The 22,871-nt window shown below is 40.5% G+C and overlaps 2 protein-coding genes across 4 annotated transcripts; both read left to right on the plus strand.

Moving 5' to 3' along the window:
• The first annotated feature begins 2,620 nt into the window (after positions 1–2,620).
• LOC131231555 (uncharacterized) lies at positions 2,621–4,450 on the plus strand. Its single transcript, XM_058227785.1, has 3 exons — positions 2,621–3,032; positions 3,122–3,167; positions 4,035–4,450. Exons 1-3 carry the CDS (start codon positions 2,907–2,909, stop codon positions 4,088–4,090), a joined length of 228 nt encoding a protein of 75 aa, XP_058083768.1. The 5' UTR covers positions 2,621–2,906; the 3' UTR covers positions 4,091–4,450.
• Positions 4,451–19,755: 15,305 nt separating this feature from the next.
• Positions 19,756–22,442, plus strand: LOC131230733 (phosphoglycerate mutase-like protein AT74). Of its 3 annotated transcripts, none has more exons than XM_058226682.1 (3): positions 19,756–19,962; positions 20,052–20,586; positions 21,723–22,442. In XM_058226682.1, the coding sequence occupies exons 2-3, from the start codon at positions 20,130–20,132 to the stop codon at positions 22,145–22,147; spliced, it is 882 nt and encodes a 293-aa protein (XP_058082665.1). In that variant the 5' UTR covers positions 19,756–19,962; positions 20,052–20,129; the 3' UTR covers positions 22,148–22,442. The 3 variants fall into 3 exon arrangements, with proteins under 3 accessions (XP_058082665.1, XP_058082666.1, XP_058082664.1); XM_058226683.1 differs by having other exon boundaries at positions 20,095–20,586; XM_058226681.1 differs by having other exon boundaries at positions 19,756–20,586.
• Positions 22,443–22,871: the final 429 nt, after the last annotated feature.

The following is a 22,871-nucleotide window of genomic DNA, read 5'->3' on the forward strand; positions in this document are numbered from 1 at the left end:
ACAGTCACCTAGGCAGTAGTGCACAAGGTTTGATACTTTCATGATGGGTCAACGATTTACTAGAAGTGAATATGATCATTGTGTTTATTACAAGACACTGAATGATGAACAATTTATTGTACTGGTATTGTACGTAGATGATATGCTTATTGTTAGTTATATTATGTTTGAGATCGATAAATTTAAGACTGAGTTGTTAAGGGCATTCGAAATGAAAAGTCTAGGGGCTGCAAAGAAGATTTTGGGCATAAATATTTCAAGAAACAGATAAAGGAGCAAGATACGGTTATCACGAGCATAATACCTTAAGAAGGTATTGATAAAGTTCGGTATGGATAAGGTGAAACCGGTTCGCAAACCCCATGCTGGTCACTTTAGGCTTTCTTCTGAACAATGTTCTACTACAGATGAAGAAAAGCAAGTGATGTCTCATGTGTCTTATTCAAGCGATATTTGTGGTTTGATGTATGTCATAGTCTCTATGAGACTTAATATTTCACATGCAGTGGGTGTTGTGAGCAGATATATGGCTAACCCTAGCAAGCAATACTAGGAAGCAGTGAAATGGTTACTTCAGTATATTCGAGGTATAGTACACTACGGCTTAACGTTTGAAAAGTCTTAGGACAAGTTGGTAGGCTATATGGATGTTGATTGCACAAGTAATGTGCATAATAGGAGATCGACCTCCGGCTACTCGTTTGTACTAGTTGGGAGGGGAAACAATCAGTTGGATGTCGAAACTTCAGTCTGTGGTAATTTTTTTCACAACCGAAGTTAAGTATATAGCAGTGGCAAAAGCTTTCAAAGAAGGTATTTAATTGAGAGGAATGATAAATCAGTTTGGGCTTCAGCAAGAAGTCATGCTAGTAAATTGTAACAGTGAAAACACGATCAATTTGACAGTTTACCATTCTCATATTAAACATATTGACGTTCATCATCATTTTATCCGATAGGTACTTGAGGAAGTTGGAGTGACTCTTGAGAAGATCCACACAAGCATGAATCTGGGAGACATGCTTACGAAGGTGGTTCCTACAGAGAAATTTAAGTTTTGTGTGACTTCTATGGACTTGGCGAAAGTTTGATGAAGACGAAGTGTGCACGAGAAATGACGACGACGATGGAGCTATGATGGAGGCAATTAGAGATGGAACCCGGAGCTGTGGTTCGTAATGATTGAAGACATGGTGGAGATTGTTGTCAGATGTCATCAATTTGTCTGTAACTGGGTATGTTGATGGCATCGACAGACCACTCAATCCCATCGAGAAGCTGTCAATCCCATCGACAACCCACTCGATGCCATTGAGAAAATCCTATTTTTTGACCTTTGCTCACTGGACAGTTTTTGGGTCCAAATCGATTTGATTGAAGATGGCTTCGATCCCATCAATGGGTCATTGATAACACTCGATCTGATCGAAGCTCTCATCAACCGACTTGCGTAGTTTTGCGAAATTGCGAGTCTTGTTTCCTATTTCGGTTTTAATCCTATTTAAGGGTTTGTAATCAAGGATTAAGGTAAGAAAAATGTGGTCAAGGATTTTATGAGCAAAGAGTGATCAAAGCTAGGGTTTGTGTATAGTTTAAGGGGTTTATTTTCAGATCAGTAAGTTCTTTCATCTCTTGTAATATTGATTATCATAAAGGATTCCTTGTTGCTTTGTGCCATGATTTTTTCCTGCTAGAGTTTTTCCATGCAAAATTTTGTGTTCTTTGAGTTCTTTGTTTAGTTGATATCTTATTGTTTGATTCCATCCGGGGTTGCTTTCGACCGTCCCCCCAACACCAAAAAAATACGCTATTTTAATTCTCAATTGAGGTTGTTTCAGCCTCTAAATGTATGTGTTTGTGCACGTGGGGCACACTTGATCAATGGATAAGTTCGGAACATTTTAGAAAGAATTTTTTTTTTAAAAAAAAAGAATTTTTTTTTCTTTTTTTAGGCTTGATGGAGTAATGCACGGGGGAACCGATTTTTCGTGCCGACACTTAGTCACATTTTGAGCTCAGGCCTTAGGCCCTTCGGTCTTAAGTGTTATAGCTTTGGCTTGGTGTGCCACCTCACCCACAAAGTTGCATTTGGGGGTGGCAACCAGGCTTGGGCTTGACCTGAAACTTATGATGCAAAGCTCGAGCATAGCTCAATCCCAACGTGAGCCTAGCATAACAGGCCAAGCCTAACCCCAAAAAAATTAGTTGGGCTTAAGCTGACCCGACCCAAAAATTGATAAAATCTCTATTTTTCCCTTAAAATTTGCTAATCCATTCATTTATCAAGTGGACCACCATATATTAAAAAAAATATGAACATTTTAGAGGGATGAAGGCAACAATCCGCATTGAAGATAGGTTGTTGCCCAAGGATTACAAGGACTTATTTGCAGGAGTCAGCTCTGTTCGTATTGGGTTAGGTTAGGTTGGGCTAAAAATGACCTGAGCCTAAGCCCTATCAAAAAATAGGTGGGGTCGTGCATCCAAAGGTCCAATACCCACCCACGGGTCAAGCTAGTAGGTCCAAGCTCTGTCCAAAGCTAGGCTCAATTCTCCCATGCAGACCAACCTGAAAACCAAATGTTAAACGATGATTTTGCCTTTTTAACTGATGGATGGCCAGGATCTTGCACATTTGTCCTAAGATAGTGGCCGTTGTATGTACCTACTGGGGCCCACCTGATGGATGGCCTAGATGTTGTACACAGTCCCATATGTGATGGGGACAGTGGCCAAGCATGTCCCTAGAGGGGCCCACCTGATGAATGGCTGGTATGGTTGCACATGGGTCGTTCATTTGAGTCCATTTGAATCTAGGAAAGTGAAAAAATAAAAAATAAAATAAAAATCCCAGCCATCTAAAGGCTTTTGATTTTGAAAAGAAGAAGACGACGACGAAGAAGAAGATGGAGCAATCAAAATCAAGAGAAACCCTAGAAATCCCATCAAATCATCATCAGACGGAAGCAGATGAAGAGGACGACAACGTTAAGCAGCTACAAGAATGTTCCTTCCTCTACCTATCCTTACAGGTACTTCACTTCCCCTTTCTCTCCCACTAACCCATACCCTTCTATAAATTCCTAAATTTCCATGCCTTTTTCTCCTCTCTTTTTTACAGGACTGTCTTGCCCAAACCAACAGGAATTGGAAATCTTGCCAATTGGGTATCTTTACTCTCCCTCCCTCCCTCCCTCCCTCTCAGAATATCAAGAAGTTTATTGGGTTTTTTCAGTGTATATATTTCAAGGATTATATGATCACCACTACGAATTTTCCTATTTGGAACTGAAATGGGGCCCATCTAATATTAGTTTCGGTGTTGGATGGGAGGGGCCACCATGATCATGGGTGTGACCCACATAGGAATTTACACGGTGATAAGGTAATAAGAAGAATTCGTACTGGATCATTGCCTAGGTTATAAAATGGTGATGAGATTGCATGGAAATGAATTGGAGAAACCATGCAAACCATGTGTTTGATACTATGCCAACATCACAATGCCAGATTTGTGTGGTATCACCCAAAGAGTGTACAGCCATACATCTGCAATTCATTACTTTACAAGTTGATATTTTTAAAAATGCCTTTCCCATTTTGGTTGTGACATTTCATATCTTTTTTAACGGTTGTGGCCCACTTTTGGTGATCCAAACCATTCAAAAGTGACTCTGTCAGATAATCCTATCCAGGCACTTAATTCATTTGCTAATGGATGGTTAGAAATAAGATGCAGGCTATGGTCCAACTGCAACAAAAAAGTTCACCAGTTGGGGGGTGGTCTGTGACCCACATGGTGAAGTGGTGATTCCAGCAGACGAATGGTCCAGATCACTGAAATGTGGAGCCCATCTATAAGTGCTGGCCTGAACAAAAAAAAATGCTGCTGGCTCGGGCAGGCACATACTGCATAGTGTTTGTAGTGGTGAAATACTGATGTTGCATAGTGTTCTCATCTCGTCCATTGTTTCTTTCAAACGTGTTCTTTCTTCTTTTTTCTTTTTTTTTTTTCTTTTTTAATTCTTCACCAGAAGTTCAAGCATTAAAGGCCTGTCATGAAAGAAGGCAAAATGGCAGAGGCAAGTGAAAGTTGTAGGTAGCAAATTTTGTCACTGGAACATTGTAAGCATTGTCTCTTCGAGACTCACATTTGATTTGCTGCTCATTTACGATTTACTCTTATTCAAGGATAAATACATAGAAAAAGAATGTTGCTTATGTTGGTGGTTTCCAATCTCTCCTACCTGACTAGAAGATTTCTAAAAATACTTTTGCGGAACTTTCAAATGGCCAAGCATGTCATGGTTGCAAATTGCAAAATGGACCCATTTAGACAAGGCTGTACTGATACAAGAGAACTAGGTTCCTTTTTCTTTTTTCTGTTGCGTATGTTGGTTGTTGCTGAATTCTGGTGAAAAATATATACATGGAATCCACATTTTCTGCTGTTTGTGAATGTAAAATGTGTGTGGAATCGTCTTTCCATTTCCATTCTCAACCTCAAAAAATGTGGATACCTATACCTCGCCAAAAAGGCAATATGATATATTGATTTCCATGTTGTGCGATGGAAACAAGGTGACCATTTTAGCTGCCCAATAAGTATCGCTGGGGGTTTACTGCTGATAACAAATCCATCATTCCAACCCTACAATCCAATTAGTAACAATGAAGAAGAGAGGAGGATTCTAGAAAATCTGATTTGCAAACCAAACAACAGTCTTCATCAAGGATTCCATTCGGTTCCTCAACCTATGGATTCCATTTTCCTATTTCCATATCCACGTTTTGGATTTTAACCATAACAAGAATGCTTTCAGGTAATGGGTACATATGACCAGCATACAAACATACACACTCAACTCCTTTGCCAAAACATCAGGCCATGAGTTGGCCTCTCTGGGAATTGAACTAAAAGAAACTAAAGGCGTGAAATCAGCCTTTAACTTTTGCAATGAATTTCTTCTTCCAAGGAGTTGGCCTTTTTCTTTATTCCATAGAATGTGTTGTGTTTGAAGTGAACACCTTATAGATATTATAAGGACTGCTGAATGAGATGAAGGGGTTTGTTCATGTTCAAAGTGGTCAATGCTTTGTGTGTTGTATGCCTGGAAGGCAAACTCGGTTACAGATTCTTGACTTGCTTGCCTACCTTTACAATGACTGTTTTACTTCCAACGAAGGTTGGAATGTGGATTTTTGGGCTACAGTCTCAAAGCTTAGTAGCTGTGTGAGGATTACTTGCCATTTCTTTTCCATTAAATGGATTCCTTTTTTTTTGGCAATGGGTATTTGCTGAGAGCTATTCGTTTACAGTTGGTGTGGTGAGAGCCAAGGAGCTGTCGGGAATTGCGCATTTCCATGTTTGCAGCCAGTTGATATAATTACAGATGTTACTACTGGAAGTTGACTAGGAGTTTGAGCATTCTGATAAGCTTCTAATTCTGCTCAGAGCATTTTGGTAACCCTTGGGATCTTGTTGGAAAACAGTGCTGAATGATGTAGGCTAATATAGATTCAACAACAACACCACCTCGGATCTCGCTGTTGTAACTGTGAGAGACTCTTTTCGCTTCCACTTTTTAGCAGAGGTTGGTTTTTGTAGGTCTTTTCCAATGGGCATATGATTTCAAGCACCGAGGTTTTGAGGGCACCAAGGTTCTTAGCTGAACAAATCTAGACACTCCAAGGTTCTTAGTTGCACAGATATGAACAATCTGTTGCCGCGAAGCTCGGCGTGGCTTTTGTCCCTGTTCATCCTTGCTTTTCTCAGTTCCTTGTGATGGTTGTAGATGCTAATGTTGGGCCTTGGGACTATTGCTTTTGGGAGCATGGCAGACTTTTTCCTTTTGTTAGGGCATTACCAAACGCCCGTGGTAAGACTCAATCCTTGATGGGGACATCACGCACACCCCCCTACATACGTACGCAAGGAGGAGGAGGACCCCACCGTCGATCTGGATTGATGACGACGTCCAGGGAGGACTTCCTAGCTAGAGGACTGCGTTTTGGTCCCTTGGAGTAGACCCAATCGTCATGTGAATCCCACCATGGGTTTTCATGATCGTGGCCCACTATTTTAAACGATCTAGTACTTTGAGTTTTGGTTATTTTTGTTATTAAGAACATCATGGATAGTTTAGATTGCTTTGATTAGTTGTTATTTTTTATTACTTCGTCTCCAAGTAATAGGGTGCGCACATGGTGCGAGTTTTGGGTATGGGATTTTATTATAAATAGGCACCCCTTGTAGTCTTTTTTCTCATTGATGATTGAACAAAATTTCTGCATTTTCCTACTCCTTTCCGAATTGTGAAAATCAAATCGGGTGCGAAATCCTCCTTTCTTCGAATAGCTAACTACCGTGGTGTGAAGTCACAAACATCCTGATTCGCCTCCATCTCCTACCTTCCATATTCACCTCTTCCTACAGTCATCTACGCTTCAAATCCACCCTCTATTGCAGCCGATTTTCTCTACAACAGATTTTTGGAATCTGGCCCTGTAGGGGGGGCTGAAACTTCAACGGAGCACCACGCACAGACTGTGCATCGGATTAGGCCGAAATTCGGGGGTTTTGTAGCCCACCCCTGACCGACCAGCCCCAAGGAGGGGAATTTTGGGTTCGTGGGCCCCACACACGTGCGGGCGGGATCACACGCACGTCCGTCTGGGCCATCGCTGCGGTCCACGCGTGTGATGCTTCTCTGGTTCGTCTTTCTCCTCTCTCTCACTCCTCTTTCACCCAAAATCCCTAACCCTAACCCTAAATTGTTCAAATCCCCACTTTTATTCCCTTTCTTCAACCTTAGGGTATTCTGAATTGAAATCTGTGAATCCCTTGGATTGGGGAATTATATTTGCGCATGTGTGGATGAATATACCTTCCTTTGATTATTGTTTGGTCTATAATTTTGATTGATCCAGCCCTAGCATGTGTGAGCCTGGATCCGCATAAGATTCCCTTTGATTGAGTGGTTGAACTTTTATGTGGGATGTGAAATTTTGTGTAACTGTTTCTGAACTAGTGTGATCTAAAGCTTGAAAATCTTGCACATCATACTTGAATTTCATGTCTTGCATCAATCCTGGATCTCCAGTGTGTTAGGAGAGTGATACAAGCTAGGAACTGGCTGTATATTGAGCTCAGACGTTCCTTTTGTGACTTCTGGGGGAGGACTTCTTTGTTCCACCAGGAACAGTAGGCCAAATGGCAGATGCAAATTGCAAGGTGAAAGGTTCCATGGAATTGACCAATCTAGCATTGTCCATGAGCCACAAGATGGGTCCAACGGTTATCAAGCTTAGTTCCTTTCTGTTCAGGTCCTTCGGGGGAACCCACTTTGATTATATGTGTCATTGGTAGCCATTGATACTTGATAGAAGAGCTGAAAATTACTAATAATGTGACTTCTATGGGCTGGATGTAAAAATAGCCCATGTATATGGTATTTAGGTACTTTGGAGAAGATCTTTTATGGGATTAAGAATATTTTAGGAGGTTTTCTTTTAAGTAGAAATCTTTGTTATAATCTTTTAGTGATTCTATCATGTCATGTGGATTCTTATTCTTCAAAATAGTAAATCTAGATTTGAAATCTCTCTTTAGATTTTTATATTTTGTCTTTTGGTGTATATAAAGACCTGTGCAGTCATATATAAGTGACGTTGATAAATAATAGATTGGACTGAAAAGAATGTAAGTTTAGGAAGAAAACATTCTATAGCAGAGGGAGAAAACCGTACATACATACACGCATACACACACATATACATGCATACATACATAGTATGTATGTGTGTGTGTGTGCGTATTGGTATATCCATAGTATGCTTTTACACACACATGTATGTATATATGTGCATGCATGTATGTATGCACTTGCATCGAATTGGTATCACTATATGAGAGCAAGTTCCATAAACTAGATCGAGATTCAAAGCTTCCCTGACTTCTTTACCTTCATATTGCTGAAACCCCACATCATTGAGATCCAATTCTACAACTCCACAAGAAAGACCCCACCATGAACGGACGCAGAGATTGCGTCCTATCTCCGTTCTTCTCTAGCCACGAACGGGCAGACCTGCGGGGGGCCCACCGTGATGTATATTTTTATCCACGTCGTCCATCCTTTTTCTCAGATCACTTATGAGCCCAAAAATGAGGCAGATCTAACGCTTAAGTGGACCACACCAAATAGTAAGCTTGGGTTGCATTAAATGCAAGAGTCATCTGTGGTGTGGTCCATTTGAGCATTGGATCTGCCTCATTTTTGGGCTCATACCTTAAAATGATCTGAGAAGAGGGATGGCCGGAGTGGATAAACAGATACATCATGGTGGGCCCCCCCACAGATCTGCCGGTTCATGCCTAGAGACTGGGGGGGTAGGACGCAATCCACGCCCACCATGCACCAAGAACACCACCCCCACTCGATTCCAGAAATGCTTGGTCTCCATACTAATAGCATTCCTAACTCTTAACTGATTTGAAATTCTCTTCATGCACCACCCAGACCTGCTTCTTGTCACCCCCCTTAATAAATCGAAGTAGTGCCTGGAATATGCCTTAAGCCCAGGAGCCCATGAATCTAAACCCACAAATGGGGCCATGTTCGGAGCCAACTATGGTTCTTCAACACAGACAGGGCCATTGTCGTGAGGGCAATAGGGTCTGACCGTCCACCCCTGGCAAACGCTCATTTTCTGGCCTTTGAAATAGAGTCCAAACCAAAATTTGGCTTTCTGAACTCCAACACATTTCCCTCCCTAATCCATACCGTTGACCTCCTCTACTGGCTTTGTGGCATCCTCCTCCATCCTTATTCTGATGAACATAAAGCCTCCATTTCTCCTAGAGCTTCTCTCACCCTGAAGAACCACCTCACCTACATAAACTACCATCTTGAAGATTTTCTCCAAATATTGTATCATCAGATTCTCAAGGAGATTCAAGATAAAGAGTGATGAAGTCCTTATGAGCAGGAAAGGTTTTCTCACCTTCTGTCCAGTCTTCATTTCCTTCAAAGATTCTGCCTACCGAGCTACTGCATCCCTGCCAATTGCCACCATCTGGACCTCCACTGTTGCCACTCGTGGTTCTCTTCTTTGACTTAATAGAGTAACATATTCCTCTAACCTCTAACGATACCATAGGGGAAGGAAACCACTTCAAAAAACCCATTAGAAACAAGAAGGAAACTATTTGAAAAACCTTCTTGACTCTAGCTAAATAGGAAGATCCTCTCGTGGCCGAAGCTGTAGGGGGACCTTGGATCTCCTTGTTGCCTTTTATCTTTAAGGCTTATCGGTTAAAGAGTGTCTTTTGATCCCTTTCTTTGGATGCTCATCAGAAATGGAAACGAGATGTTTGGGAGTGTTCGATGGTAGATAGATACCAGTAGAGATATGACAATTCTACATGTAGCAATAGAGTAGATTACAATAGATTCTAACACATCTCTAAAGATATGTTAAGATACAGTACTCCTGTATACATATACCAGTTCATTATCAGTGGAATACACAGAAGTTTCTACCATGTAGTCCCTAAAGTTCACATGCTCTCGGAGCCATGATCCTCCATTCCGACAAATCTGACAATAGTTTCCTTGCTGTTCGATCTACCTGTGGACACCTGTTTATTAGATCCAATATTTCTATTTATTCCAATGACAGCTATTTTCCTACTTAGACAAATGATAGAGAAATATAGGGAGAGGGAGATCTCCTCATGGTCTTTATTGAGTTGGAGAAACCAAGAAAGCATAGGATTGGGTCCCTAGATAGTTAATATGATGGGTGTTGGGAGAAAAAGGAGCTTCAAGATGATATATTGATATGATTAAGGATATGTATGAGGGAGAGAAAGGAGTCTCCCACTTGTTAGAGGAGCTAGTAGAGATGGTGTAGCGTGTGTGAGTGATCCAGGGTTCAACCTCCAATAATCTTTACCTTTAGAGAAAAAAAAAATGTGAGGATCACTAGTGGAGTGACTAGTGAGTTCCCAATTGTTGTGGAGTTGCACTAGGGGTCAGGATTAGGTCCGTACCTTTTCGCGTTGGTTATGGACAAGTTAATGGGGCATTTGTAGGAAGAGATCCCATGGTGTACGTTATTTGTATATGACATAGTTTTGTTTGATAAGATGAGGGACAGTAAACACAAACCTAGATTATGAAAGGATGCTCTAGAATGTAAAGGATTTAAAATTAGTTGGACTAAAATGGAGTATATGGAGTGTAATTTTCGGAACCATAGTGTGACTTCTATGAGCTGAATGTAAAAGCAGCCCGTGTATATGGTATTTAGTTACTTTGGAGAAGATCTTTTATGGGATTAAGAATATTTTAAGAAGTTTTGTTTTGAGTAGAAATATTTTTTTTAATCTTTTAGTGATTCTATCTCTTGGTCTTTATTGAGTTGGAGAAACCAAGAAAGCATAGGATTGGGTCCCTAGAGAGTTAATCTGATGGGTGTTGGGAGAAAAAGGAGCTTCAAGATGATATATTGATATGATTAAGGATATGTATGAGGGAGAGAAAGGAGTCTCCCGCTTGTTAGATGAGCTAGTAGAGACGGTGTAGTGTGTGTGAGTGATCCAGGGTTCAACCTTCAATAATCTTACCTTTAGAAAAAGAAAAACAAACAAACAAACAAAAAAACAAAACAAATGTGAGGATCACTAGTGGAGTGACTAGTGAGTTCCCAAGTGTTGTGGAGTTGCAATAGGGGTCAGCATTTGGTCTGTACCTTTTCGCGTTGGTTATGGACGATTTAACGGGGCATTTGTAGGAAGAGATCCCATGGTGTATGTTATTTGCGGATGACGTAGTTTTGTTTGATAAGATGAGGGAGAGTAAACACAAAGCTAGATTATGAAAGGATGCTCTGGAATGTAAAGGATTTAAAATGAGTTGGACTAAAACAGAGTATATGGAGTGTAATTTTCGGAACCATAGAAGTGAAAACGAAGAATGAGGTAAGATTGTTGACCAAGAAGTTTTGCCGAATGACCACTTTCAATAACTTCGGTCAATAATTCATGAGAGTGGAGAGATTGCCCATAGAATTCAAGATGGGTGGAAGAAATGGAGATGTGCCTCTAGAGTTTATGTTAGTGTAGGTAAAATGAGAATGTTGAGATGGATGAGGGGCAAGATGAAGAAGGTATGAACTCCTATATGACAGAGGAGTCTTTAGGACGAGGAAGTGTGGGATTTTGTTAGACTCCAAATTTGGCTGTAGGACTATTATCCATATTTGGGGGTGAGGGATGAGATGAGTATGGCATGATCACAAGTTGAGGCAATTCTCGGCTCACTCTTTCTACAATCTGCTTGGAAAGTCATAATTGGGTGAGCAAAAAGTCTATACTTAAAACTATTTTTTGGCGAAATGGAGCCCCTCCTAGGGTTGCAGCCTTTGTATGGTTTGGTGGCAAGGAAGAGGGTTCTCGTTGTTGACAATCTCCAAAGACAGCAGGGCATGAATGGTGTGAAGGCGGTTGTGGATCACATCTTGGTTCATTGCTCTTTGGCCCATAAGGCCCGTAAGGTGCGTTCCAATGCATGAGAACGAGGACGTTGATTAAGTGCGACCCTGGAGCCAGCTAAGTGGGTGCAGCCCTCACCGTGGGGCCCACCTCGATGTATGTATTGTATATTCACGCAGTCCATAAGTTTTTTCAGCTCAGTTTAATGCATGGTCCAAAAATGAAACAGATACAAATCTCAAGTGGACCACACATGGTAGGTATTGAATTCCCACCATTGAAAACTTCCTGAGCCCCACAAATGTTTTGTATATCAACAGGTTAGATGGCAAATAAAAAATCATGGTGGGCCCTAGGAACTGTTTCCTGTGGTGCGGTCCACCTGAGATTTGTATCTACTTCATTTTCTGGGACCATGCCCTAAAATGGTGGAACATTCGCACATGTGACGCTTATGAGACGATTGGAGATGGGCCGTGCAACACGTGTGTTTAACTATGGAGAAATGTGTGAGGGATCCGGATCGTTTTATCAGGTAAGTAAAACACGTGTGTGGAATGTGGACCGTAGGAGGATATTTCAGCCACAGCATCCAGCACGGGTTTACCCCACTGAATTACGGCATATGGTATCTGTATATTCGGCGCTTGAAGATGGAACCGTTGATAGATCTTCGTCCACACCTTTTCCCACTACCCTCTTTATATAAAGTAAAAGTGGGGCCCACCTCCCATCGGTGTCCTATCTAGATCAGTACCCACATGCGTGTATAAGTTATCTAATTAATGCACGTGCCACCACGTGGCCGTAGGTACAATATCCAAACCATCCACCGGAAGAGGACCACTATGTAGATTCCATGTTCCAAAAATCAGGTCTGTCCACTAGTCAGGTTGGCCACAGTTCACTAAAGAGATGTCCGGTTGTGAAAGGATCAACCTAAGTTTGTAACCGTCTACATATTTCTAATATTGTGGTACACCTACTTAGTGGACCACCTTTATCTTTCTACAGTTTCATCTGGAGAGTGAGGTCAACATGATGGATGGCTTGGATATTTCACTTTTGTGCCATTCTGGCATATGTGGTGGTGTGTGTGTTAGCTGACTTGTACACGCGTGTGAGCTTAACAAGGCTCTAATTTTAATAGTTTTTTTATTTTTATTTTAATACAATTGACTATGAGTTGGAATGCACACATGGATGATGGGACACTTGTAAAATAGTAATTCAAATACATACTGGTGGGCCCCACATGCAGCACTCGTGGAATAAGCCAAGTAATTCAAATTCATACCGATGGACCTCATTGAAGTAAATCAAAATGGTCCAGTCATCAAGTAGAATGCACGATTGAAGTAAATGAACCGCCAGTGGTTCGATCAGTGCATGGATTGGTCCGATTTCCACCTCACGTTATCTATCTTAATGGTGAAAGTGCGGATCGTCTGTCCACGTCACTGCTTATGATATCATCTCAGATAAAAAAAGCTTCGGATTTACCTTGTTTTTGGAATCATGTACGGGTATTAAACATATATCCTGGTAGGGCGCGCACACACGCAATCCGCGTCTGGGAGATAAGCGGGGCAATAATTAAATATTTTTATTTTTCTCAGATGACGTCACCTGATGTCACGAGCGGTGGGGTTGACTATTAAGAGGATGCTGCATAGGAATTACTGAATAAGCACTCTGCCCTAACTATTAGCCGTCCCTTATCAAATGGCAACAGGTCAGCACCGTTTATACCAATAGCCGTTAGCTTTGACTATTCACGCATTTTCTAGAACGTTGATTTCGTGAGGCCTTAACCGTGGGGCCTGCCTTGATGTATATATTGTATATCCATGCCGTTCATCCGTTTTTTCAGGTTATTTTTGGGAATGAGCCAAAAAAATAAGTATATTCAAATCTCAGGTGGACCACACCATAGGAAATAGTGTGTGATTAAACACCCATTGTTAAAAACTTCATAGGAACCACTATAATGTCAATTTTCCGTGAAATTATAGGTGATAAGATCACGTGGACCTGGATGAAGCGAAAACACAAATATCATATTGATCTAAAACTTTTGTGGCTCACGAGAACTTATTTTAGGGTGTGCTATTACCTTTGATGTGGTCCACATGATATTTGGATTTTTATTTTATTTTAGCTTCATGTCCTAAAATGATTCAGATAAATGAATGGATAGCACCGACTTCTCAACTTACGTGTAGCCTATCAGATGATTTAATTAACCAGTCTGATGTTTTGTTGGTGTCATCATTATGTCATCATTATGCTGGGTTGCATTTTGCTAGATAGGTTATATGTTCTACACATACCACATAGGCTCATAAGTCTCCACTATCACAACTTTTTTAAAGAAAATAAATAAATAAATAAGAGTATTTTTATAATTTCATTTATAAGAAGCACATCATTGTAATTTCTCACCCCCATTTATCTGGTGCAGAGATGCAGATGAACCCAAACCCAATAACAAAAGGTCTCTTATCATTTCTAGGGTGCAGATTTCAAGTGAGTAACTAAGCCCAACGTGGATGTATCTTTTCCAAGTTGTTCATCTATTTTATCAGCTTATTTTTAGAGTTAGACACAAACTGAGCTAGATTAGGCCAACCTGACTCGGCTTGGATTGAAAGCAAGATTAAGGCTGAGTTAAGATTTTCTTTTTTACTTCGAAAAAGATTCGAGCTGAACTCAAGATGACCTGAGAGCTCGACTTGACTCAACTTACATACATTTTAAATTATATTAGCCAACCAGACCCTCCCTATTTGAAAGCCTGCTCAAAAGCTTGAATATGAACTCAACTCAAGCTAGCCTAGCTGCTAATCAAACTGAGCCAAGTTAGCCAATCAAGCAGCCCAGTCAAACTTGAGCTTAAATAGGCCGATGGCCTAACTAAGTCAGGTTGTGCTAAGCTTGATTCGGTTCACTCAATGTCTTAGGGCATGATCCCAAAACTGCAGCATATCTAAAGCTAAAGTAAATCATATCATAGGAAACATAAAAGGGTAATGACATCCACCGTTTAAACCTACCTAAAGCATAAAGAGATGTTTATTTGTCATTTAAACGGTTAATGAGGTCACACGGAACAGATGGATGAGAGGAAAACATAAATTTCAGCTTGATTCAAAACCACTAAAGCTCATAATAAGTTTTCAATGGTAAGTGTTCATTTCCCATTATTTCCCTTAATGTGTTCCACTTGAGCTTTATATGTGCTTCAATTATGAGATAATGCCCTAAAATGAGCTGGTATGAAAGGCATGGATAAGACAGTACATCACGGTGGGTCCCACAGTTTACTCCGTACTGGGGCGAAGATATAAGAAAGTGTGGCCCCGATGGCCTCTACCCAAATCACCTACCAACCATGAGCTGCAGGTGGGAATCTCAATGCATCCATTCAAGACTCAAAAGAGTCCATTTGGAATTTGACAGGGATTGATGCCCCATTGTCCATGGACGGTGGGAGATTGGTTCCCGACTCTGGTGGGCCATAGCTGTACACTACCTCTTATCGTGTGAGACACTTGAAAAGTTAAGGGGTAAATTGGTCAATTAGAAACTTCCGGCCGTCGTAAAAGACAGAAGCGAATTGGCTGGTGTGGATACGCGTCGTGCGAAGACGACCGTTACAATTCCTTGAACTCCGAGTTGTACGAACGGTTCAAGGCAGATCAAATCTACATGGCCCCAAAATGATGTATTTATTATATCCACACCGTTCATCCATTTTTTTGAGATAATTTTAGAGCATGAAACAAAAAAGGAAATTCATATCCAAAGCTTAAAGCGGACCACACCAGAAATAGCAGTGGGATAATGATTTTCACCATTAAAACATTCTTAGGGCCCACTATAGTATTTATTTTCCATCCAAGATGTTCCTAAGGTCACACGGACTAGATGAGGAAAAGCAAATACCATACCGATCCAAAACCACTGCAATCCTCAAAAGGGTTTAAATGGTAGACGTTCAATCCCCCGCAGCTTTTCGTAGTGTGGTCCACTTGATTTTTGGATCCGTCTTATTTTTCGGTTCAAACCTTAGGTCGAGCTTGCCAAACGAAAGGACGGTTGGTATATAACAAATACTTCATGATGGACCCACAGAACCTGGTAACGTCAACACACTAGCCATATCGCTGATGTGCGGTACACCAGCCAATCCGCTTTCGTAAAAGACAAGGTGGACAACTTTTTCTAGATGATGTGATATTTTTCTTTTTCCTTTTTTCTTTTTTCTTTTTCTTTTTTGTCAAAATCCGATTGATGGATAAGTTGAAAGACAAAAAACGCACGTGGCTCTTCTCATCCTCCCCAACCTCGACCAGATCCAACGGCTCCATGTGGTTTGCTGGCCACCGAACATAAATGGGCCATATCCAAACCGTTTATCAGATAAGTCAGATAATGAGTGGGCCATGTTCCAGAAACCACACCGTTTGGTCAATCCTAACCCTTTAAACTGCAGAATACAAACGGATGCAGCAGGATGCCTTATTAGATGGTTAGGATAGTCCGATCAAAGTTATTTTTTATTAGTGGCCAATAAATAGTGGGCCCAGATTGTCACACGTATGTACCACGTGCATGGTATTAGATGTGGGAGCATGGAAACAGCGTGCCTCCATATGCACTGTATCAGCTTCTCTTTTTCCAGAGATTGAGAAACTTGCGACTGTGGACCCCCACCTTTTATCCAGCAGCTTTTATAAAACAATACAAACTTAGATTGGGAACTTAGACCTTCTCGTACGGACAGCGATTTTGAGGACGAAAATACCCCTATTTTCACGGAAACGGACTGGGGACTCCGCCCATGGCGGATGATCGGTGGTCTGTGGTCCCCACCATAATGTTTGCTTTTCATCCATTCCGTCCATATATTTTTCCACATACTTTTATGATATGAGACCAAAAACGCGTTATATCCAAATCTCAAGTGTACCACATTACAGGAAACAGTGTTGAATGAGCGTCAACCATTAGAAACCTTTAGGGGCCCACTGTGATGTTTGTGAGAAATCCTCCCCGTCTAAGTTCATTCATAGGGTCACAAAGACCTGGATGAAGAGGAAAAATAAATTTCATAATGATCCAAAACTTCTGTAACCCCTAAAAGGGTTTCAATGGTAGACTTTCAATTCCCCACTGCCTTTTACAGTGTGGTCCACTTGATAATTATATCTTGCTTATTTTTGGTCTCAAGCCTTAATATGATCTCTCAAAATAGATGGACGGTTTGGATATAACACAGACCTCATGATGGGACCCATAAAAGCAACACAGCAAAAAAAAAAAATAGTAAGGCGCGCTCAGGGCAGTGTATGGCTACGGTTATAATCCGTAGCCATAGGATTTTTGGCAAACTTACTGGACACTTCTTCGATAATATCGAAAGACCTTCGATATGTCTCGAAGGACATGCGGAAAAAAGTACGTGCTACGGTGACAGCATAATCCGTAGCTATAGCGGCTCATTGACCCTAACTCACAAGTCTCTCTTTTCTTTTTCTTTTTCATTGTAATCCCTACGGCATTTTGTAGGTCTCATTATAAGGTATGTGTTATATCCAAACCATCCATCTATTTGGCAAGCTCATATTAAGGCTTGAGACGAAAAATAAGACAAATCTAGCTATCAAGTGGACCACACTATAAAAAGCAGTGGATGATTGAACGTCTACTATTGAAACCCTTTTAGGGGTTATAGAAGTTTTGGATCATTATGAAATTTGTTTTTCCTCTTCATCCAGGTCTTTGTGACCTTATGAATAAATTGGATGGAAAATATATGTTATGGTGAGCCCTACAAAAATTTTAATGGTGAAAATCAATTTTCCCGCTACTCTTTGTGGTGTAGTCTAGTTGATCTCTTCGAATTATTATTTATATATTTTATATATATATATATATATATATATATATATATATATTGGATAATGCTCCCAAATGATCTCGAAATATGGATGAATGTTGTGGATATAATAAATACATAATGTGGGGCCCATGTAACTTTGACCTCCTTTAAGCAGGGTGAACATGAAAATTGAGCGGGGTAAACATGAAATTGAGCGGGGCAAACTAGAAATTGAGCGGGGCAAACATGAAATTGAGCAGGGCAAACATAAAATTGTTGATATTAATTAATCTTTATTGGTATTAATTTATATAGAAGAGAGACAAACAGCATCTGGCCTTCCCAATCACTTTGCCTTGTTTTATCAAATCGTGACGTGGTAGGGATTGTTGGTGAGAGGACTACATTTTTTCAACAAATGACAGCTTGATTCGCAGATCTAATTGATTTTTGGCTTCAAGTTCAAGTGGAACTTAAAGACTAAGTGGATTTTACATATTAAAACATGGTGAGCCATGTGGAGATGATTGATAGATGTGGGGCCCATTATCAGTCGTTAAATGGCCAGAAAATAGGCAGTCAATACAAAATGTAGATTAAATTCTCCCGCCTTTTTACTTTCATTAATACAATAGTAGTACTTGTACTATTTGTACTACCAAAAGTTAAAAATAGTGGCTCTTTTTTCTATAAATGATGTGGGTTTAAATATCATCTTTGTATACCCTCGATGTGGGTTCTTGGCTTAAAAAAGTGAGGCCATTGATCTGTTATCGAAACCATTGGTCTACTGCATCCCTCGAAAAGTGAGGCCATTACACTGAATTTCTAGTCTGCCCTGCTCAATTTCATGTTTGCCCCGCTCAATTTCTAATTTGTTCGGCTCAAATTCGTGTTTGCCCCGCTCAATTTCATGTTTGCCCCACTGAAATTCATGTTTGCCCGGCTCAATTTCTAGTTTGCCCCGCTGAATTTCATGTTTGCCCCTCTCAATTTCGTGTTTGCCCCGCTGAATTTTTAGTTTGCCCCGCTCAATTTAATGTTTGCCCCGCTCAATTTCCAATTTGACCTCGAAGTGATTGAAATTGGCCACGAAGTAAATGAAATGGATTTTCGACTATCGACCAGATGGAATCTTGGAAAATAAATAGGTTCGTTGGCTAAAATAGCTTCCCCTACTCCAAAATCATATGTGGTACGTTAAGTAAATCATTCTAATTTAGGAGATATGCTTGTTGAGTAAATAGACAAAGAAATGAATTAAAAGAGAAAAAAATTTATATGCTTATATATACATATTTATATAAATTTGTATTAGAGAAAATTGTAGGTAGAATAAAGTTCTCCATGTAGAAAAATAAAAAATTAAAATTAAAATTTAAAAAAAAATTGTATAGATGGGCATGGACTATAGTTATGGCTACGGTTATAATTCGTAGCTATAGGTAAAAGACCTTCAATACATATCAAATACTCTTCGATATGTATCAAAAATTGCAGGATTTTAAAGACAAACTTGCTGGACAATTCTGGACCTTTTTCAATCATGTTGAAAGACCTTCGATATATCAAAGTACATATCGAAAGACATTCGATACATATCAAAGGACATATCGAAAAAGCAGGGGCTACAGCTATAACTACCATTATTATCCATAGCCATAGAAAACACCATAGCTATAGGTTCTTTTTTTTCTTTTTTTTTTGCTATTGTAATCCCCCCGCCGCCGCCTTTTGTGGGTCCCATCATGAGGTTTATGTTATATCCAAACCATCCATCTATGTGGCTAGCTTATATTAAGCTTGAGATGAAAAATAAGACAGATCTAACTATCAAGTGGACCACACTGTAAAAGGCAGCAGAGAATTAAACGTCTACCATTGAAACCCTTTTAAGGGTTATAGAAGTTTTGGATCATTATGATTTTTTTTTTCCTCTTCATCCAGGCCTTTGTGACCTTATGAATAGATTGGATGCAAAATAAATGTTATGGTGGGCCCTACAAAATTTTTAACGGTGAAAATCAGTTTTCACCAGTTTTCCCGCTGCTATTTGTGGTGTGGTCCAGTTGATCTTTGGATATGATATTTTTTTTTTTGGATAATGCTCTGAAATGATCTCGAAATATGGATGAACGTTGTGGATATAATAAATACATAGCTGTGGGGCCATGTAACTTTGATCTCTTTTGAGCCGTTCGTACAACTCTCAGTTGGAGGAGCGTGAGCGCTCGTCTTCGAAAGCAAGTGAGTGGTAGTTTCATCCTGAAATTCGGTCTCCGCACGTGCAGGTCTAAGTTCCCAAGCTAAGTTTGTATTGTTTCATAAAAACAGCTGGATAAAAGGTGGGGTCGATTTCAGGAAGAGAAGAACAAGGAAAGAGAATCCGATAGTCGTAATAAAACCGTTGAAGGATCCTCCCAGAATGAGAGAAATCTAAAGACGATTGAAAACAGAAAACCCAAAAGAAGAGAGAGAGAGAGAGAGGAAAAGAAAACCCCAAAGAGAAGAACCAAAGGTTTCAAAGCCACAGAGAGAAGGAAAAGAAAAACCCAAAAGAGAAGAAACACCAAAGGTTCCAATCCAAGAGAGAGAGAAGAAGAAGCACCAAAGGTTCTAAAGCCCACGACAGAGAAGAAACCCAAAAGAGAAGAAGCACCAGAGGTTCTAGAGAGAGAAGAAACCCAAAAGAGAAGAAGCACCAAAGGTTCTAGAGAGAGAGAGAGAGAGAGAGAGAGAGAGATGATGGAGAGCCAAGAACACAAGTTGCTTCTACCAAAGAGAATTATCCTTGTAAGGCATGGAGAGAGCCAAGGCAACCTTGATTATTCAGTCTACACCACCACCCCTGATTACAAGATCTCCCTCACTCAACTGGGTCTAGATCAGGCCCGCACCGCCGGAGAACGCATCCGACGCATTGTTTCTGATGATGGGCAGTCCCCAAATTGGAAGGTCTACTTCTATGTGTCTCCATATGAGCGGACTCTGTCGACGCTCCGCGAGATTGGACGGTCCTTCTCAAAGAAGCGGATAATCGGGGTAAGGGAGGAGTGTAGGATAAGGGAGCAAGACTTTGGAAATTTCCAAGTGGAAGAGAGGATGAAGGTGATCAAGGAGACCAGAGAGCGGTTCGGACGCTTCTTCTTCCGCTTCCCAGAGGGCGAGTCGGCTGCCGATGTCTTCGACAGAATCTCCAGTAACAATCTCTCTCTCTCTCTCTCTCTCTCTCTCTCTCTCATTCATTTTCTTTTTGCTAAGAAAGGAAGATCCTGGATGCATACACCATCCGGACCATCCAAACTGTGTTGGATAACACATTTATCAGCCAATCCTAGCCATCCATTGCAATTGGATGGCTACCTCCGCCAAAGGGTAGACAGATGGTAGAAATTAAATGCAAATACAAAGCTCCTAAAAATCTATAATCCGAATACGGCCTGTAATCCTTTAGTGGCAAATGCAGCCATCCAAATGACCCATGAATCCAAGTACAACTGGAGGATTTTACTGGCATCCAAACGACCCCTAAGATCGAGAGGGTGGCCCTCAATTTTAGAAATTTTTGGCACACGCATATGGAGAGAAGGTAGAGAAGCCAATATAGATAGATAATTCGTAATTTCATAATATTGTTCTATTTATTAACAATCCGTCGATGGTCCTGCCAAAACCCAGTTTTAAAAATCAGGAAAATTGATTACACCCTTTTTATATGGACATTAGATGAAGAACCAAATGCCCCCAATCAGTTTTGTCACCTGCGATCGGTGGCATGTCCGTTACAGACTGACCGTTTTAATGGTCAATTCCAGTCCAACAATCCATTTCGATCTGGTCCAGGTTTTAATACACCCATGTGATCGATCAAAGTGCATATAGGACATTTTGGTGCAGTTGACATGTGAGATTGGAATTCTCTTTTTTAAGGGAAATTTTTCCAAGTGGAAAATACTTCCAAGACAATGACATTTCCTTGATTGGGAGTTCATTTTTTGGTGGAAAATATTTTCTGAGGATGTGTTTCCATAGGAAGTCCTAAAAAAGTTTCCCAGCCCTCTGTTTGTTTTTTTTTTTTTTTTTTAAATATAATTTTATCTCCAAAAGATTTCTTGGAAAATCACTTCCAAGAAAATGTCACTCTCTCCTTTTATTTTCTAAGATCCTAAACAGGCTCTAAAGGTAAGCTTTGTCACTGGAAAATATATAGACTACTTTCCACTCAAGTAAAAAACCCAAACTGAAAAAAGGTGGCATAGGGGGTGGGGGTTGGAGGAGAATTATATTTGCAGCTGACCCTGATGATAACAGTGATGATATCTAATTCATGTGCAGGTTTCATGGAGACACTGTGGAGGGACATTGACAATAACAGGCTCAACCGTGACAACAGCTCTGAGATCAACCTGAATCTGATCATCATCTCGCACGGGCTCACCTCCCGTGTCTTCCTTACGAAATGGTTCAAGTGGACAGTTGACCAGTTCGAGCGGCTCAACAATTTCGGGAACTGCGACTTCCGGGTGATGGAGTTGGGGGCAGGAGGAGAATACAGCCTGGCCATCAATCACACTAAGGAAGAGATGGAGGAATGGGGGCTCTCAGCAGAGATGATAGCCGATCAGCAATGGCGGGCGTCGGCCCAGAGGGGTGACTGGAATGATCATTGCCCATGGCACCTTGATGCTTTCTTTGCTGACCTGCCTGACTCAGACGATGATGCTACCGCTACCGAAGATGTCAGTGTGGGATTAGACTAAAATGCAGATTGTCATTTTGTTTTGGCTGTGCCTATAATGGGAATTCCTTCATTGTTTCGATTTGTAGTTCTAATTCATATAGGAAAGGTAGAAGTGGGGGCTCTCATTGCTCTTCATTGACAGTTTGTTCATGTAAGACATGGAATCCCCACCAAAGAGAGAAGGTTCTATTCAACTAATAAGACACTGGGCCATCCATATGTGAATGCTTAGAAAGGAAATCCCAGTTTGGTGGTTCAACTGTATTACAACAACAATTACAATTCAATTTGATAACGTATTGTGTTTGTGTTCAGTATCGAATTGCAATGATAATTTAATATCTTACAAATGATTGAATCATAGTTACTTTCCTTAGAATAAAGATCTAGGGTCTGGGCTCTGTTTTGCAATTGCATTACTTTCAAATTGGAGGAGAAAGAAATGAAACAGCAACTTGGGGCTCCTCATTGAATATACTTCGAAATGTCATTACTATCTGGTCATTCCCATTTGATAAAACTGACTGTTTGTAATTCAATTCACCTGTTTCCAAGAAACATAGAGGGTATTTTTGGACCATGGAAGCACCTCAGGAAATGGGAAAAATATTTAGTTTGTTTCAAGTGCTTGAAATGGAAAAGTATATATATAGACATCCCCATCCCCAAACATTTTGCATGGCGTGCGGGGTGACCTATTATCAGTCCAAACCATCCATTCATTCATACAACTAGGAGCAAGC

This window comes from Magnolia sinica, chromosome 17 (genome assembly GCF_029962835.1).
Source record: "Magnolia sinica isolate HGM2019 chromosome 17, MsV1, whole genome shotgun sequence".
Lineage (NCBI taxonomy): Eukaryota > Viridiplantae > Streptophyta > Magnoliopsida > Magnoliales > Magnoliaceae > Magnolia > Magnolia sinica.